The sequence below is a fragment of the Pan paniscus genome, chromosome 8, assembly GCF_029289425.2.
Source record: "Pan paniscus chromosome 8, NHGRI_mPanPan1-v2.0_pri, whole genome shotgun sequence".
Lineage (NCBI taxonomy): Eukaryota > Metazoa > Chordata > Mammalia > Primates > Hominidae > Pan > Pan paniscus.
In genome coordinates, this window is record NC_073257.2 from 91,806,518 (window position 1) to 91,822,908 (window position 16,391).

General features: G+C 43.3%; 1 protein-coding gene across 5 annotated transcripts; it reads right to left on the reverse strand.

Moving 5' to 3' along the window:
* Positions 1-1,445: 1,445 nt before the first annotated feature.
* On the reverse strand, positions 1,446-15,995 carry TMEM254 (transmembrane protein 254). 5 transcript variants are annotated; one of them, XR_008619963.1, is made up of 5 exons: positions 14,339-14,715; positions 12,256-12,350; positions 12,046-12,149; positions 11,773-11,845; positions 3,062-3,200 (listed from the first exon to the last, which is right to left on the reverse strand). XR_008619963.1 is itself a non-coding variant. In XM_003813029.6 (4 exons), exons 1-4 carry the CDS (start codon positions 15,539-15,541, stop codon positions 3,080-3,082), a joined length of 582 nt encoding a protein of 193 aa, XP_003813077.2. In that variant the 5' UTR covers positions 15,542-15,995; the 3' UTR covers positions 1,446-3,079. The 5 variants fall into 5 exon arrangements, 4 of the variants coding, with proteins under 4 accessions (XP_003813077.2, XP_003813078.1, XP_024786218.2 ...); XM_003813029.6 differs by lacking the exons at positions 12,256-12,350; positions 14,339-14,715 and adding an exon at positions 15,245-15,995 and having other exon boundaries at positions 1,446-3,200; positions 11,786-11,845; XM_003813030.8 differs by lacking the exons at positions 12,256-12,350; positions 14,339-14,715 and adding an exon at positions 14,847-15,212 and having other exon boundaries at positions 1,446-3,200; positions 11,786-11,845.
* Positions 15,996-16,391: the final 396 nt, after the last annotated feature.

A 16,391-nucleotide genomic window follows, 5' to 3' on the forward strand; every position in this document is an offset into this window, starting at 1 on the left:
CTGTGTGATATTGGGTAAGTTACTTCACCTCGCTGAGATGTTTATGGGTCTATGAAAGGAATGATCTGCATCATTTGCTCACTAGATCCCCCTTTACATCTAAACCATGATAATACTCCAAATAAGATGATAGGATTTTATACAGGCGTGCCTGTGTATTGACCTTTTTTTTTTGAGTTGGAGTCTTGCACTGTTGCCCAGGCTGGAGTGCAGTGGCATGATCTTGGCTCACTGCAAGCTCCGCTTCCCGGGTTCATGCCATTCTCCTGCCTCAGCCTCCCGAGTAGCTGGGACTACAGGCGCCTGCCACCATGCCCGGCTAATTTTTTGTATTTTTAGTAGAGACGGGGTTTCACCATGTTAGCCAGGATGGTCTCGATCTCCTGACCTCGTGATCCGCCCGCCTCAGCCTCCCAAAGTGCTGGGATTACAGGTGTGAGCCACCACACCCGGCTGCATATTGACATTTTGATCAATCACAGACAGCACATATGACACTGGTTCCATAGGATTGGAACACATTTTCACAGTATCTTTTCTATGTTTAGCTATTTTTTTTGTTTTGCTTGAGACGGAGTCACTCTGTTGCCCAGGCTGGAGTGAAATGCTGCAATCGCAGCTCACTACAACCTCTGCCTCCTGGGTTCAAGCAATTCTCCTGCCTCCTGCCTCAGCCTCCTGAGTAGCTAGGATTACAGACACCTGCCACCATGCCTGGCTAATTTTTGTATTTTTAGTAGAGACGGGGTTTCACCATGTTGGCCAGGCTGGTCTTGAACTCCTTACCTCAGGTGATCTGCCTGCCTCAGCCTCCCAAAATATATATATATATAAATATATATATATTTTTAATCCCATCCTAAAGAAAAGCTAGTATACAAATGCTTACCACTGTGTTACAGTTACCTTCAGTATTCAGTACTACTCTACATGCTGTACAGGTTTGTAGCCTAGGGGCAACAGACTGTATCATATAAACTAGGTGTGTAGTCGGCTCTACCATTTGGTTTGTGAGTACACCCTATGATATCTGCACAACAATGCACTCACCTAATAGTGCATTTCTCAGAAGGCATCCCCATTGTTAAGTGATGCATACCGGACTTCATGCATTTAAAAAAATGCCAGAACACTCCTTACTTAGTGCATAGACTTTATCAAATGTTGAATAAAAACAGAAACAAAAAGGAGACAATCCTACAATGAAAAGGAGACACTCATGTCCACCCTAGTGATTCCTTGTATGTGGAGGAGGTAAGTGGGACATGGACAGTTCTAAAATATAATACGTATATACCTGACAACCACAGTGTTTTGCATTTCTTTATCAGTGAAAAACTGATATCTGAAGTGTATAAGCAGTTCCCTAGTAGAGTCTATTTGAGAAAAAGTATCAAATGTGCATCAATATGTTAAAACTGACAAATACAAGAAAAGCATTCAGCTAGAGATAATTCACAGCATTTTATTCAAGTTAATCAATTTCATTCAATAATCTGCCATATTGTTCCCAGCACCACTATTACTGTTATTATTTCTCTTTGAGGAAGACCAGGTATTAAGAAATCTGGTTTGAATTTCCATGATGCCTAACTCTATGGTTAAAAATCCTTTTCCTTACCAAAAAGGAACTTCTTAATCACCAGAGAAACAGAGGGAAGACTGAGATATATTTGCAGAAATTTATCTCTACTAGAGACAATTCATAGTTCATAATCTTTCAGGGTTGTGCTTTACTTGGGGGCTCCGTTTTGGGGAGGGGGTTGTTTCCCATAAATGTTTGCTTAATACAAATAATTTGCCCCACTGTACCACAGAAGGGAAATGAGGGCTAGTGTCCCCAGAAAGCAAGCAGGCAGTCCTCCAGGGAAGAAGCCCTAATGGCTCCTAGTGGTGACAGAGTCATTCTGCCTCCCCAACCTGTGAGCAATAATAAAGTATAACTAAGTGAACAGGAGAGGTAATAACTAGCCAGATAACCCATGGGCTAGAATCTCTAAACAGAAATGCTTGTGTTTTGAATAAATCAGAGCTGGAAAGAGACACTTTTGGAGAAGTGATTGAGAATAGAAAGGTATGAAAAAGATAAAGGTTTCTCACCAAGGAAACCACAAAAAAGGTGGTACCAGTCAAAGGTAGACTTGGGCTTTTCTTTTGGGGTGAGGGTACCCCAAATGGGTTATGCCATTTTCACATAAAAATTGGAATGATAATGAACAAGTGAAAGTGAAATCAGTTTCCCTCCTTTGTTCAATAAACATGGTTAGAGCACCTGTGTGCAAGATAGTGGGACAGGTGCTGAGGGGAAAGGTAAAGCTGTTTAAGCTGTGGCCCTGAGCTGAAGGAGCAATCTAGCAGTGCCATCAGGCCCTGCACACTGCAGAGCACAGTGTCCCAGGGGCCAGGTGGAGGGAAGGATCACTTCCGGCTGCAGCATCAGGGAAGGCACTCTGCAGTCTCCCCTCCGGGTTCTCAGCGTGCCTCTATGCCTGTGTGACTGCTCAGCCTGCCCCATTCCAGGCACTTGCTCATCTTCCTTATCTTTCTCTGTAGCATGAGAAATGGAAGTTTGAGAGGATAGGATCCTACCTCACAGGTACCTAATAAATGTGTGTGGAATTGACATATAGTGGAAGTGTCACTTTATCTTAGTGCAGCAAGGTGGAAAGAGCTTTGGAAAGGAGAGGAAAGATGGTGGTTGTGAGGGTAAGGTGTTTTCATCAGAAGGCGGGAGCAAGGGTATACAAACCAAAAAGTCAATTTAGTATGTGGCTTAGCTCAGAGCACACGAGGGTACCAACACAGCCAAAGACTGTAAGAAGGTAGCTGAAGTCCTCTGCCAAATAGGACTGAAAAGCTAAAATCTTTCTCTGTTTCTTTCTTAAGTAACAACTGGTCTATTCAAGCTCAACCAGAGCATATAAGAGAAAAAACTGACTAACGAGGGGGTCTTAAAGAGCTTTGAAGGACAGTTTCTAGAAAGTAGAAAGATCACTGAGTAAATTACTGCACCTCCTCTACCCCACAAAAAAAAGGGTGAGGATGAATGTAAAAGTGTAGAGCAAGCTTTCAGACAACTTCAAGTTTGTTTTTGGCGCTTCCGTTTGTAAGCAATCAAGATGGTGAGAGACGCTATCCCGAAGAAGAAAGTCTGTAGGAACCAGAGTAGCTGAGCCCGACCACTTGTGATGCCTTTATGCCTAAAACAGAAAAAACAAAATTTAAACACGAGATGTTAATCTTACAGTTTCATGGGAGTTATTGTCTTCTATATATATATATTTTAAATTATACCTTCCACTACTTTCATTGGGTTTATTTTGCTGCTTTTCTCTGGCTTCTTATCTTGGATGGTTCGTTTATTTTTCATCTTTCTTGTTTTCTAACAAATGTATTTTGGATGGTAAACTATTCCCTGAGAACTAGTCTGGCTACTGTCTAGGGCACAGTATTATAAGACTGTTTGTCATGTGATTCTGATGAGCGGATGGAGTAAAAAGCACTGGTATGGTTTCAGAGCAAATGTTTTGCAAATAGACCAGATATAAATCCTAGCGTGGCTACCTACCAGCTGTGACCTGGGCAAATCACTCAGTATCTCTCAGAATCAGTTTTCTCATCTGAAAAACAGGAACAGCAGTAGCTATCTCACTGAGTCAGTTGAGATGATTTATGGGATAATACACACAACATGCTCAGGAAGGAGCCTGGCACACAGTCATGATAAACACCTGCTTATATTGTCATTCAAATTCAACTGCCTAAAATGAAGTGCAAAAAAAAGATGACCCAATGGAAGGGAATGGCTTGCTACAGTCTCATCTGTACATAAATAAGTCTCACTTGGATGACTTTTATTTAAAACAAACTTTAAAAACAATATATGTAAAAACAATATAATTTTCTACAGTAACAGATTAAAAGAGAAAGATCATATGAATATCTTAATAAATGCAGAAGTGGCATTTGACAAATTTCTTTTTTTTTTTTTTTTTGAGACGGAGTCTCGCTCTGTCACCCAGGCTGGAGTGCAGTGGCGCGATCTCGGCTCACTGCAAGCTCCGCCTCCCGGGTTGATGCCATTCTCCTGCCTCAGCCTCCCGAGTAGCTGGGATTACAGGTGCCCGCCACCATGCCTGGCTAATTTTTTGTATTTTTTTAGTAGAGATGGGGTTTCACTGTGTTAGCCAGGATGGTCTCGATCTCTTGACCTTGTGATCCACCCACCTCGGCCTCCCAAAGTGCTGGTATTACAGGCGTGAGCCACCACGCCTGGCTGCATTTGACAAATTTCAACATCCATTCTTTTTCCACCCCCGCCAGAGATGGGGTCTCACTCTGTCACCTACAGTGGAGTGTACTGGTACAATTATAGCTCACTGCAGCCTCAAACTCCTGGGCTAAAGCTATCCTCCCACCTTAGCTTCCCAAGTAGCTGGGATCATCACAGGCACGCACCACCATGCCTGGCTAGGTTTTTTGTTTGTGTTTTGTAGAGACAGTGTCTTGCTTTGTTGCCCAGGCTGGTCTTGAACTCCTGGCTTCAACTGATTCTCCCACCTCAGCCTCCCAAAGTGCTGGGATTACAGGTGTGAGCCACCTGCATCCACACCCAACATCCATTTTTAATAAAACTTCTCAGCAAAGTTAGAAATACAATGGAACTTCCTAATTTTGACACAGGAGACCTACAAAACTCTATAATAAACATGATGCAAAATGTTGAAAGTTCTCCTTTGAGGTCAAGAACAAGGCACACTTCTAGTCACCACTGCTGGAAGTTCTAGCTAGTAGAATAAGGGAAAAAACATAAATAAAAGGTATACAGAATTGAAAGAAAGAAATAAAACTGTATTTCTGGACAGTTTTATACCTAAAAACTGAAAATAATCTATAAACTGTTACAATTAATAAATTTAGCAAGATTGCTGGGTATAAGGTCAATATAAAAAATTGACTATATTCATACAAACTACCATCAGACAATTAGAAAATGAAACAAGGGGAGCCAAGATCATGCCACTGAACTCCAGCCTGGGCGACAGAGCTAGACTCCATCTCAAAAAACAAAAACAAAAACAACAACAAAAGTTGGCCAGGTGTGGTGGCTCAGGCCTGTAATTCCAGCACTTTGGGAGACCAACGCAGGTGGATCGCTTGAGCCCAGGAGTTTGACATCAGCCTTGGCAACATAATGAGACCCTATCTTTTTTTTTTTTTTTTTTGAGACGGAGTCTCGCTCTGTCACCCAGGCTGGAGTGCAGTGGCGTGATCTCAGCTCACTGCAAGCTCCAGGGCCTCCCGGGTTCATGCCATTCTCCTGCCTCAGCCTCCTGGAGACCCCCCATCTTTTTTTAAAAAAAAGTCATTTATAATAACATCTCAAAGTAGAAGTTGCTGGAAATTAATGTAACAACAATGTGTAAAACCTCTTAAAAATTATATATATATTAAAGGAGATCTAAATAAATGGAAACAGATCATTTCATCATTTAGAAGACTCAATAATAGAAATATTTGATGCTTTCCTGACCTTCAGGAAAAAAAAAAAAGAAAAAAAACATAATGGAAATATGCCAATATTCTCCAAATTATTTCACATGGTCAATCCAATGAAAATCTCAACATCTTTATTTTTTGTTTTTGTAGCACAAGACAATGCATAGAATATGCAAAGGTGTAGGCAAAGGCAATCCTATTGAACAAGATGAGAGGAGATGCTTTGTCAGATAACAATGATTATAAAGCTGCTGCTATTAAGACAGTGTTGTGTTAGCCCAAGGATAAACAGGCCAATGGAACAGAATAGAGTGTTCAGAAATAGATCCACACATATAAGTATGTATGATATAAGATAGGGCACATCAGTGAAGACTGAATGTCTCAATAAGTAGCTCTGGGATAACAGCATCCAGATGGAAAAGGTAAAGATCTTAAAAAAAAATAAGATCTAAGTAGATTGAAAACTTAAATGTGAAAGAAAAAAATTCTAAAACTGTTAGAAGATACTGTAAAAGAATATAACTTTAATATCAATAAATTAATAAAACTGACTACATTGATAAACTTCTGTTTATCAAAAGGCCCAACAGAATAAAAAGACCGTGAGAAAGGATATTTGCAAGACACCTAAAGGACAAAGTACTCAAGATCATAAAAAACAAGGAGTGCCTATAAACAGGTAAGAATAGGACAGACAGCCCATTTGAAGAGTATTGGTGAGATTGTGGGGAAATGGGCACTATCATATATTTACGTTAGAAGCATAAATTAGTTCCATACTTTTGAAGGCAATATGGCAATACATATCATTTAATTTAAAGTATTCATTCGTTTTATTTTTAGGCAGAGTCTTGCTCTGTTGCCCAGGCTAGAGTGCAGTGGTGTGATCTCAGCTCACTGCAACCTCCGCCTCCCAGATTCAAGCTATTCTCTTACCTCAGCCTCCTGAGTAGCTGGGATTACAGGTGCCCGCTACCACGCCCTGCTAATTTTTTTTTTTTTTGTATTTTTAGTGGAGACAGGGTTTCACCATGTTGGCCAGGCTGGTATCGCACTCCTAACTTCAGGTGATCCACCAGCCTCAGCCTCTCAAAGTGCTGGAATTACAGGTGTGAGCCACCACGCCCAGCCAAAAGTATTCATTCTTTAATCTTCAAATTCCAGATCTTGGAATTTTTTTCTAAGGGAACAAATACCAAAGTGGGACAAATGCATGAAATTAATGTTCACTGACATATTGCTTGTAATAGTAAAAAAGTAGAGACTTAAAAGTCCATCAGAAGAAAGATTTTTTAAATACATTAAGGCACATCTATGTAACAGAATACTATGCACTGTTATTAAAGGATGGGTAAGTTTATATATATAGACATAGACAAATAGGGATATGTTAGCCCAGTACAGTGGCACACCTGTAGTCCCAGTTACTTGGGAGGCTGAGGCAGGAGGATCACTTGAGCACAGGTGCTCAAGGCCAGCCTGGGCAATAGAGTGAGACCCATCTCTTAAAAAATAAAATAAAATTTAAAACAGGCATATATAACAATGGAAACCAATTATGAAAGAGATTATATCTATATGTATATATATATAATTGGATTATAGGCATCAGCCACCATGCCCAGCAACTTTCAATTTTTTTTTTTTTTTGAAATGGAGTCTTGCTGTGTTACCCAGGCTGGAGTGCAGTCGTGCGATCTCGGCTCACTGCAACCTCCACCTCCTGGGTTCAAGTGATTCTCCTGCCTCAGCCTCCTGAGTAGCTGGGACTACAGGTGCCCGCCACCATGCCCGGCTAATTTTTTGTATTTTAGTAGAGACGGGGTTTCACCATATTGGCCAGGCTGGTCTCAAACTCCTTACCTGGTGATCCGCCCGCCTTGGCCTCCCAAAGTGCTGAGATTACAGGCGTGAGCCACTGCGCCCAGCCAACTTTCAATTTTATTAGCTGAGCTTTTAGCACAACATTATTAACTTTTAAAAACAAACATGTTTGTTTTGAAACAGGCAAAACAACAAAAATATTTTGTTTTGGAAAGTAAATTTATATGATCCTGTAAATGTGTATGATATTTAGTAAAGAAAAATAAAGATGAGTTGCCATCTTGGAAGAGCAGGCTCACTGAACAGCAGTGCTTGTTTCCTCCTCCTTCAGAAGGGTCACAGTTGGTGGCCAGGTAACCCGGAGAAGGGTTTTCCTGGGGTCATCATAACTTGTTCTCATTCACATACCTTTATCTGTATTCTTAGCTCATTTTGCCTATTTAAAAGACAAAAGTCTTTTAAGAAAGTTTCTTAATTTAATTCACATTTCCCTTAGTGATTCCACCAAGACCCAAGCAGATGCAAAAATCTCTCTGTGAGTACACTTTTTCCTGCCTTAGGAAAAAATGTTACCTCTGATACTTGAAAAATTTCACAATTTACCTGTTTTGGTCATTCGAGGCTGCCCTGTCACAGAGTACTTCTACTTGTCAAGAACTTCTTTTCTGTTTCTACACTGTAATAAAATCTACTCTACATACAAATTTTTGCAAAACCTTAAAAACCTTTCTAAGGGCTGCAGAGACAACTGGGGTATGCAAGCAGCAAGAATCTAATTTCTGAACTAAGAGAATAAGCCATATATTCTGAATGGAACTCCAGACTATAAAAAGGTAACAATGAATATGAATATTGGCCTCAAAGAGATACTATTTTATTTATCCCTAAGGAAAAAACATTCTATTTTTCTTGTTATTGTTATGTAACAAGAATTACAGCACCTTTCAAAGAAGAGTTGAACCTTACTTTGTAATCAAATAAATACAGGTTAAAATGGCTAGATACCCTTTTTAATCTACCAAAATAGCAAAAGGTTTTTTGCCCCCTCACCTCACCAAAAATGGCACTTTCTTTTTCTTGTCTTTTTTTTTTTTTGAGACAGAGTCTCACTTTGTCGCCCAGGCTAAAGTGTAGTTGTACGATCTCAGCTCACCGCAACCTCCGCCTCCCAGGTCTGAGCGATTCTCCTGCCTCAGCCTCCTGAGTAGCTGGGGTAACAGGCATGTGCCACATCCAGCTAATTTTTTTTTTCATATTTTTAGTAGAGACAGAGTTTCAACCATGTTGGGCACGCTGGTCTCGAACTCCTGACCTCAGGTGATCCACCTGCCTCAGCCTCCCCAAGTGCTGAGATTACAGGCATGAGCCACCGTACCCAACTCATCTCATAATTCAAAAGGAATATTTATTCTGATTTATAGTGACTAATGATACATTCTAACATGTTAGACCATAAAGAAATGATTTCAAGAACATAAGAGTAACCTAACCTCTATGCCTGTTTTCCCTCTGCCCTTCAAAAAAATTGTATATTAAATTTGAGGGCCGGGTGCGGTGGCTCACGTCTGTAATCCCAGCACTTTGGGAAACCGAGGTGGGCGGATTACGAGGTCAAGAGATCAAGACCATCCTGGCCAACATGGTGAAACTCTGTCTCTACTAAAAATACAAAAAGTAGGCTTGGTGGCGGGCGCCTGTAATCTCAGCTACTTGGGAGGCTGAGGCCAGACAATCGCTTGAACCAGGGAGGCAGAGGTTGCAGTGAGCTGAGATTGCACCACTGCACTCCAGCCTGGCGACAGAGCGAAACTCCGTCTCAAAAAAGAAAAAAATAAAAATAAAAATAAAAATTTTTGTATTTTGGTTTTCATCAGATACTCCAAATGCCAACAACAAAATAGGTGTCACGCACTCCTACATTCCAAGTTGAGGGGCTGGACCGGACACTTCCAATCTGAGATTCTACTGCGATGCTGCAGAGGCCATTGGAAAGAGGTCCTAGTGGGCTGTGGCATTTCCCACAAGTCAAGCCCAGAGAATGGCCTCAACAGAACCATTTGTAGAGCTTGACATGAGTCTCTGGAATTTGGGGAAGGGTTTAATATCTGATTCCAAAGAGTAAACACTGTTTGGCCTGCTTGCTGGGAGAGAAGGAAGCACCGCCACACTGAGAACTGCATGCACTTGTAGATTATCCCACTGGAGGGATACGGAAGTTGTTTACTGTGAGCCATACAGATCCTGGAACAGGCACTGAACGTGAGTAGGTTTAAAAGGGACCCTGTACCACAGACCCACCTGAAGGACGGAAGTGATCTCAATAAAAGGGTAATTCTCCCTAGAACACAGACTCTGAGGGTGAAACTGCAAGTGGCATGCTGGAGGGGGTGTCTGAATGAACCATCAAGGAAACTGCAGAAGGGAGATCCCTGGTGATGAGTAGTGTCTCAAAAATCTACCACATCCCCTCTAGAGAGAAAGAGCCAATACTGGATATGCAATATACACAGTACCTAGCTGCCTGATGACAAGGCAGCAGCTGTTTATTGTTTTTTTTTAATTTTTATTTTTTTTGAGACAGGGTCTTGCTCTGTCACCCAGGCTGGAGTGCAGTGGTGCGATCTCGGCTCACTGCAGCCTCTGCCTCCCGGATTCAAGCGATTCTCGTGCCTCAGCCTCCTGAGCAGCTGGGACTGCAGGCACGCACCACCATGCCTGGCTTTTTTAGTATTTTTTGTATTTTTAGTAGAGATGGGGTTTTGTCATGTTGGCCAGGATGGTTTCAAACTCCTGGTCTCAAATGATCTGCCCACCTTGGCCTCCTAAAGTGCTAGGATTATAGGTGTAAGCCACTGCACCTGGCCAGCAGCAGCTATTTAAGGCTGAGCCTTGTTCTCCCTAACTATTCCCACTATCCCAAGGGACCACAAGCAGCGATTATTAGTGAATAGAGGAGAAGGTGAAGTGCAAGAGAAGATATCAACTGCACCCTTCTCCCCACTGCAGGCTCCTGAGCCCCAGCTGGATGAAAACAGACATTTTGAATTAGAAGAAAGTTTATAGTTGTAACAATAGACTGGGCTAGAATAGATAATATCAGATGGTGACTGGAAATCCTACGATCTGTTTGAAATTCCATCCAGAGATATGGTGGAAGGTGGGGAACGATCTACAAAACAAATTTACTTGGAGAGGGGTGAGAAAGAAAGAATAAAGTTACTTTCTGCTCCTCTTCATAGAAAGTCTAGCTTGTGGCCAGGCACAGTGGCTCATGCCTATAATCCCAGCACTTTGGGAGGCGAAGGCAGGCGGATCACCTGAGAGGTCAGGAGTTCGGGACTAGCATGGCCAACATGGTGAAACCCCGTCTCTAATAAAAATACAAAAATTAGCCGGGCATGGTGGTGGGCTTCTGTAATCCTAGCTACTGGGGAAGCTGAGGCAGAATCGTTTTAACCCAGGACATAGAGATTGCAGGGAGCCAAGATTGTGCCACTGCACTCCAGCCTGGGTGACAAAGCAAGATTCCCTCTCAAAAAAAAAAAAAAAAAAAAAAAGTCTAGCTTATTTGTTTAATAAAGAAAACAGAGTAAGATCATTCTATTTAACATACTTAGCAGTCTCTGACATAGCAGTACCCAATCAATACTGATTATTTTTATTATTGAAACATAGTAATAGCAATACAGTATCTTATTTTCCACTTTTAGAATAGAAAAATAATAGAGGTGATAGTATATCTTGACCAGAAATTAATTCAATTAATTATTATCTTGACCAGAAATTAATTGGAAAGAAGCAATTTGGCATTTCCATAACCATGTTTTTCATTGTACCATACTTTCTGTATATGTTTATATAAAGTACAAACATAATTTTTTCTTGTATTCTCACACAGTATTAACCTATACTAGCATCTCCTGAGTGGGGTCTGGTTTGGGGGCTTTTAACTAGCATTGCATCCTAGAATTATCTGTGGAGCTTTTAAAAAGAGCACATTCCTATCTCTGAGGCAAGACTTACCCAATCAGAATCTCTGGGTCTGGAAACCAGATGTGTGTATTTTGAAAAAGCTCCTCAGGTGGCTCAATTGTAAAACGAGGATTGTGAGTCATTTGCCTAGGTCAGTCACTTAGCTCTTTTGTAAACTAGAAGCCAGGCTCCTATTCCTAGTCTTTTGGTCTAGTTGGGGCTACCCAGAAAATTTGTTAAAAAATAACAAAAGTCATCTGAATTAGATAACTAAGTAATTGGTTAACCAACATAAACAAAATGAATGCATTCATCAAACATTTAATGGGTACTGCCTCTGCTCCAGGCTCAGTATCAGGCATGGGGATTCCGCTCTACCCTGAGAATATTCTCAGCCTACAAGTGTGTGAACTATTTAAATGTGGCTACTCTCAATTTATATTAGCTACTAAGAGAAAGGCAACAAGCACCTACTTCAAAGACTTACTTGCACAATACTATGGCATACAAGGACTCTCCCACATGAATCAGCCAGGCAAGCCAATACCTGAAACCAAAAAAAAGGTTAATCTTTTTTAAGGTGATAGTTATCTGCTGATGAAATCTAACACAGCAATCTCAAAAAGAAAAGTGCCTTAATGTGAACCAACACTACTCTTAGATACCAAAAGGCAGCTGCAGGCCTTCCAGGTTTCCCATGAGACCAGAGCTCCAGTGTCCACAGTCCACTTGTGCAGCTCTCCTTACCCATTGCACAGGAGGGTGTGATGGTGGTCCACCAAGTACTGAGTGAAGGGGCCCAGGGGCCCAAGGTTCTGATAAGGGATACTCTGAGGCCAGAAGACAACCCACTGAAAGAGAATCAGAGACACAGAATATCTATTAGGTCACTTAAAACCTGTTTGTTGTTTTTGTTTTTGAGAAAGGCTGTGAAACAGTAAAAAAATTACTACAGACCGAAGAAACTCTGAACAGTCATTTGGGTCTCCATTCTTGGCTTCTATTTTCTTTCTTTCTTTTTTTTTTGACAAGGTCTCACTCCGCTGCTGGGGCTGGAGTGCAGTGGCATGATCATGACTCACTGCAGCCTCCACCATCTGGGCTCAATCCATCCTCCCACCTCAGCCTCCCAAGTAGATGGGACTACACGTGTGTGCCACCATGCCCAGCTACTTTTAAAAATTGTATATAGAGATGGGGTCTCACTATGTTGCCCAGGATGGTTTCCAACTCCAGGGCTCAAGCAATTCTCCAATCTTGGCCTCCCAAAGTGCTGGGATTACAGGCATGACCTACTGTGCCAGGATGACTTCTATTTTCTAAAAGCAACTCTACTGGGAGACTTATGCTGAGGAAAGTATGTGGTTATCAGACTCAGTGCCCACAGTGGATGACTCCTAGTCTTTTTTTCTTCCTTTTCTTCTTTTGTTTTGTTTGTAGAGAAGGGATCTCGCTTTGTCACCCAGGCTTGAGTGCAGTGGCATGATCACGGCTCACTGCACCCTTGACTTCCCGGGCTCAAGCGATCCTCCCAACTCAGCTTCCCCAAGTAGCTGGGAATACAGGCATGGCTACCACGACTGACTAATTTATTTATTTATTTATTTATTTATTTATTTATTTATTTATTTATTTTAGATGGAGTTTCACTCTGTCGCTTAGGCTGGAGTGCAGTGGCACAATCTCGGCTCTCTGTAACCTCCGCCTTGCGGATTCAAACGACTCTCCTGTCTCAGCCTCCAGAGTAGCTGGGACTACAGGTGCATGCCACCACGCCCAGCTAATTTTTGTATTTTTAATACAGACAGAGTTTCACCATGTTGGCCAGGCTGGTCTCCAACTCCTGACATCAGGTGATCCGCCCTTCTCGGCTTCTCAAAGTGCTGGGATTACAGGTGTGAGCCACTGCCCATGGCTAATTTTGTGTGTGTGTGTGTGTGTGTGTGTGTGTGTGTGTGTAGAGATGAGGTTTTGCCATGTTGCCCAGGATGGTCTCGAACTCCTGGGCTCAAGCGATTTGCCCGCCTCGGCCTCCCAAAGTGCTGGGATTACAGGGGTGAACCACCATGCCTGGCTGACTCCTATTAATACATTCCACCAAAACCATTATTTTATAAAAGATATTAGCAAATTTTGAGTTTATGTGCTTTGGCTAGTTTCTTTACTGCAGAAACTGGCTCCAGCCAAACCTCTGTTTAATTTAGAATTCCTTTCTCGGCTTTCCCTTTTTGTACGGCTAAAACTGAGAATGATCCACTGCATAGAGATGGAAAATAAGTGAGATAAGGTTGTGACATTTTAATAGCAACTGCTTAATCACATAAATTTTTCGTAATCTTAACTTTCAGCCTCTGTATTGTAACTTCTGTCAGCTAAGACTTTTCTGAGAATAACTCAACAGTTTCAAAATGTATTGTCCCATTCAAATCTTTGTCAAGAGCACTACTACCTCTCTCACGATGTTGTTTCACATCTGAAAGTTAAATAATGCACAAATATCACTGCATCCTCCCAAATCAAAGGGAAAGGGGAGCATCTGCCAGCTCCACAAGATCCCAATTTGAAGTCCCCAAAGCTTTCCTCCAACTATATTCTAACTAGTCACAGACACTAAATCGTAGAACAGAAATGCACCTTTGAAAATTTTCAGTTCAACACCTCCATTGTACATATGGGGAAATCAGGACATAGGTTGTCAGATTTGACACCAACAAACAACACTGTGGACAAGACAAATCTCCAATCTCCAGGATCTATTGGTATACCCACATAGCTTCACCTTCCTTCAAAATTTTACCACCTTATCACTTGACGTCAGGAGTTCGAGGCCAGCCTCACCAATACCCATGTCTACTAAAAACACAAAAAAATAGCCGGGCATAGTGTAATCCCAGCTACAGGTAAAGACATGAGAATCGCTTGAACCTGGGAAGCAGAGGTTGCAGTGAGCCGAGATCGCCCCACTGCACTCCAGCCTGGGTGACAGAGCGAGACTCCGTCTCAAAAAAACACAAAATTACCACCTTAGCCCCCAACCTACTTTTCCACGCATCTTTCTCGTTATCCTTTAAACAGATTATTTCTCAGCCAAACAAACGTCGCTCTTTTTCTAGGTACAGCTTTCTTCTTGCTTCCACACCTATGTCAGAACAGTTATAGCCTCTTTATCCTCCCTTACCACTTAAATCCTACCCATCCTTTAGATTTATCCCCGTTTTCCAAACAATTCCTATTGGCTCAAACATTCTGCTTCGGAAGCCCTATTCTGACTTGGCAGGCCTATGGCAGTCTGTTAACTTGACTTTCCGCTTCGTGAGAGGCTTAGGCTCGGATAACCCGTTAGTAACCATGCAGAGGTGAGGACCCAAAGACAGGAACACCAGAAAGCAGAAACTATCCTAAGAGCCCACCGAATTTCCGCTTACATGAGTAACCTAGACAATCGTCAGATGCGCGTGCGCATAGGCCCCGTTCCCACAGCTCCCCTCGCCCTACGAGGGCCCGGCGGGCCAAAACAGAGGCCCGCCCCGCCCCACCCCACGCCTCACCGCGAAGTAGCCCAGCCCCAGGACTGTGACCAGAGAGGGCAAGGGTCTTGCTGGACGGAAATAGGCGGTAGCCGCATTGCTGGCCTCCGACTTCACCATCCTCTTGAAAAACCCAGACACAGAGTTGGCTGGGAGCTCCCCAGCCGTCCCCGCCCCCATATAAGAAAAGCCTGGCTAGCCGGTTTCTCAGGGCCCTGGGCGCCCGCCCAAGACCCTGGCGGACCAGTATGCTTGCTCTCATTGCGGAGTCTGGTCCCCTCCCCTCCGCTCCCAGCGCGCGGGAGTCGGGATTGTGCTTGCACGACTTCCCCCGGCCCGCGGCCTGTGGGCCCAGGTCCTGGGGTGAACCGAGCGCTCGCTCGTTCGTCAGACCGTAGCGCTCCAGCGGCTGCCCTTACTGTGTAGTAGCCAAAGCTGAGGGTGATGACTGTGAACCAGAACAGACTGCCTCGCTGAAAGTAGGTCGCGCCGGCTGCCGTCGCCATGGCTGCAACACCTCCCCGGGAGCGCGCTTCAGGACAGCGTCGAGCGCGAGCGCGGAGGCAGGGCCGGGGCCGGCCCGCGCTCCCTCGCCATCCCCGCAGGGAGAAGATGGTGCTGGTTGGGAAGTCCCTGAGAGCGAGTCTCCCTGTCTGGCCCCAGTACAGGGGCCTTGGAATCACACCTGGGCTCAGGTCTGGAGGGCTGGTCATCATCTTGTAGGGGAGACACTCCTCTGTCACTTTTCTGGGTTTAAGATAAAGATGTTCGGGCTGGCGCGGTGGCGTGTCCCTGTAATCTCAGCACGTTGGGAGGCTGAGGTAGAAAGATCCCTTGAGCCCAGGACTTTGAGACCAGCCCGGGTAACATAGCTAGACTCTGTCTCGAATGAATGAATGAATGAATGAGGTGTTGGAATAAATTCCAGCAATTTGGGAGGCCGAGTCGGGCAGATCACTTGAGGTCAGGAGTTTGAGACCAGCGTGGTCAACATGGTGAAACCCCGTCTGTACTAAAAATACAAAAAATTTGCTGGGCGCGGTGGCGCCTGCCTGTAGTCCCAGCAACTCCAGAGGCTGAGACAAGACTCTCTTGAACCTGAGAGGTGCAGGTTGCAGTGGGCCCGGATCACGCCACTGCACTCCAGCCTGGGCAACACAGCAAGACCCTGTCTCAAAAAAAAAAAAAAAAAAAAGATGGTGTTTTACTAAGAGTCTAATTTTTGAAGTTCTCTGTGCTGTGCACCTTGAGAAATAATGCTGTCCTCATTAGTTAAGATGTTTGGAACTATACAGCACCATGGTTATGAGCAGGGACTGTGAAACAGGCTGCCTGGATTTAAGTCCTGGCTCTGTCTCGGCTATTTGTGTAAGCTTAGATTAATTACTTAGCCCGGCTGTGTCTTAGTTTCTGTATCTGTAACATGAGGATATGCCAGTTTTGGGAACCTCAGGGTTTTTAGGGTGGGTTAAATGAGTTGATATCTGTAAAGAAAGCACAGCAGTGTCTGGCCCATAGTGCTTTGTAAGTGTGGGTGATTATCAATACTGCTGAGCCTTTAGCATG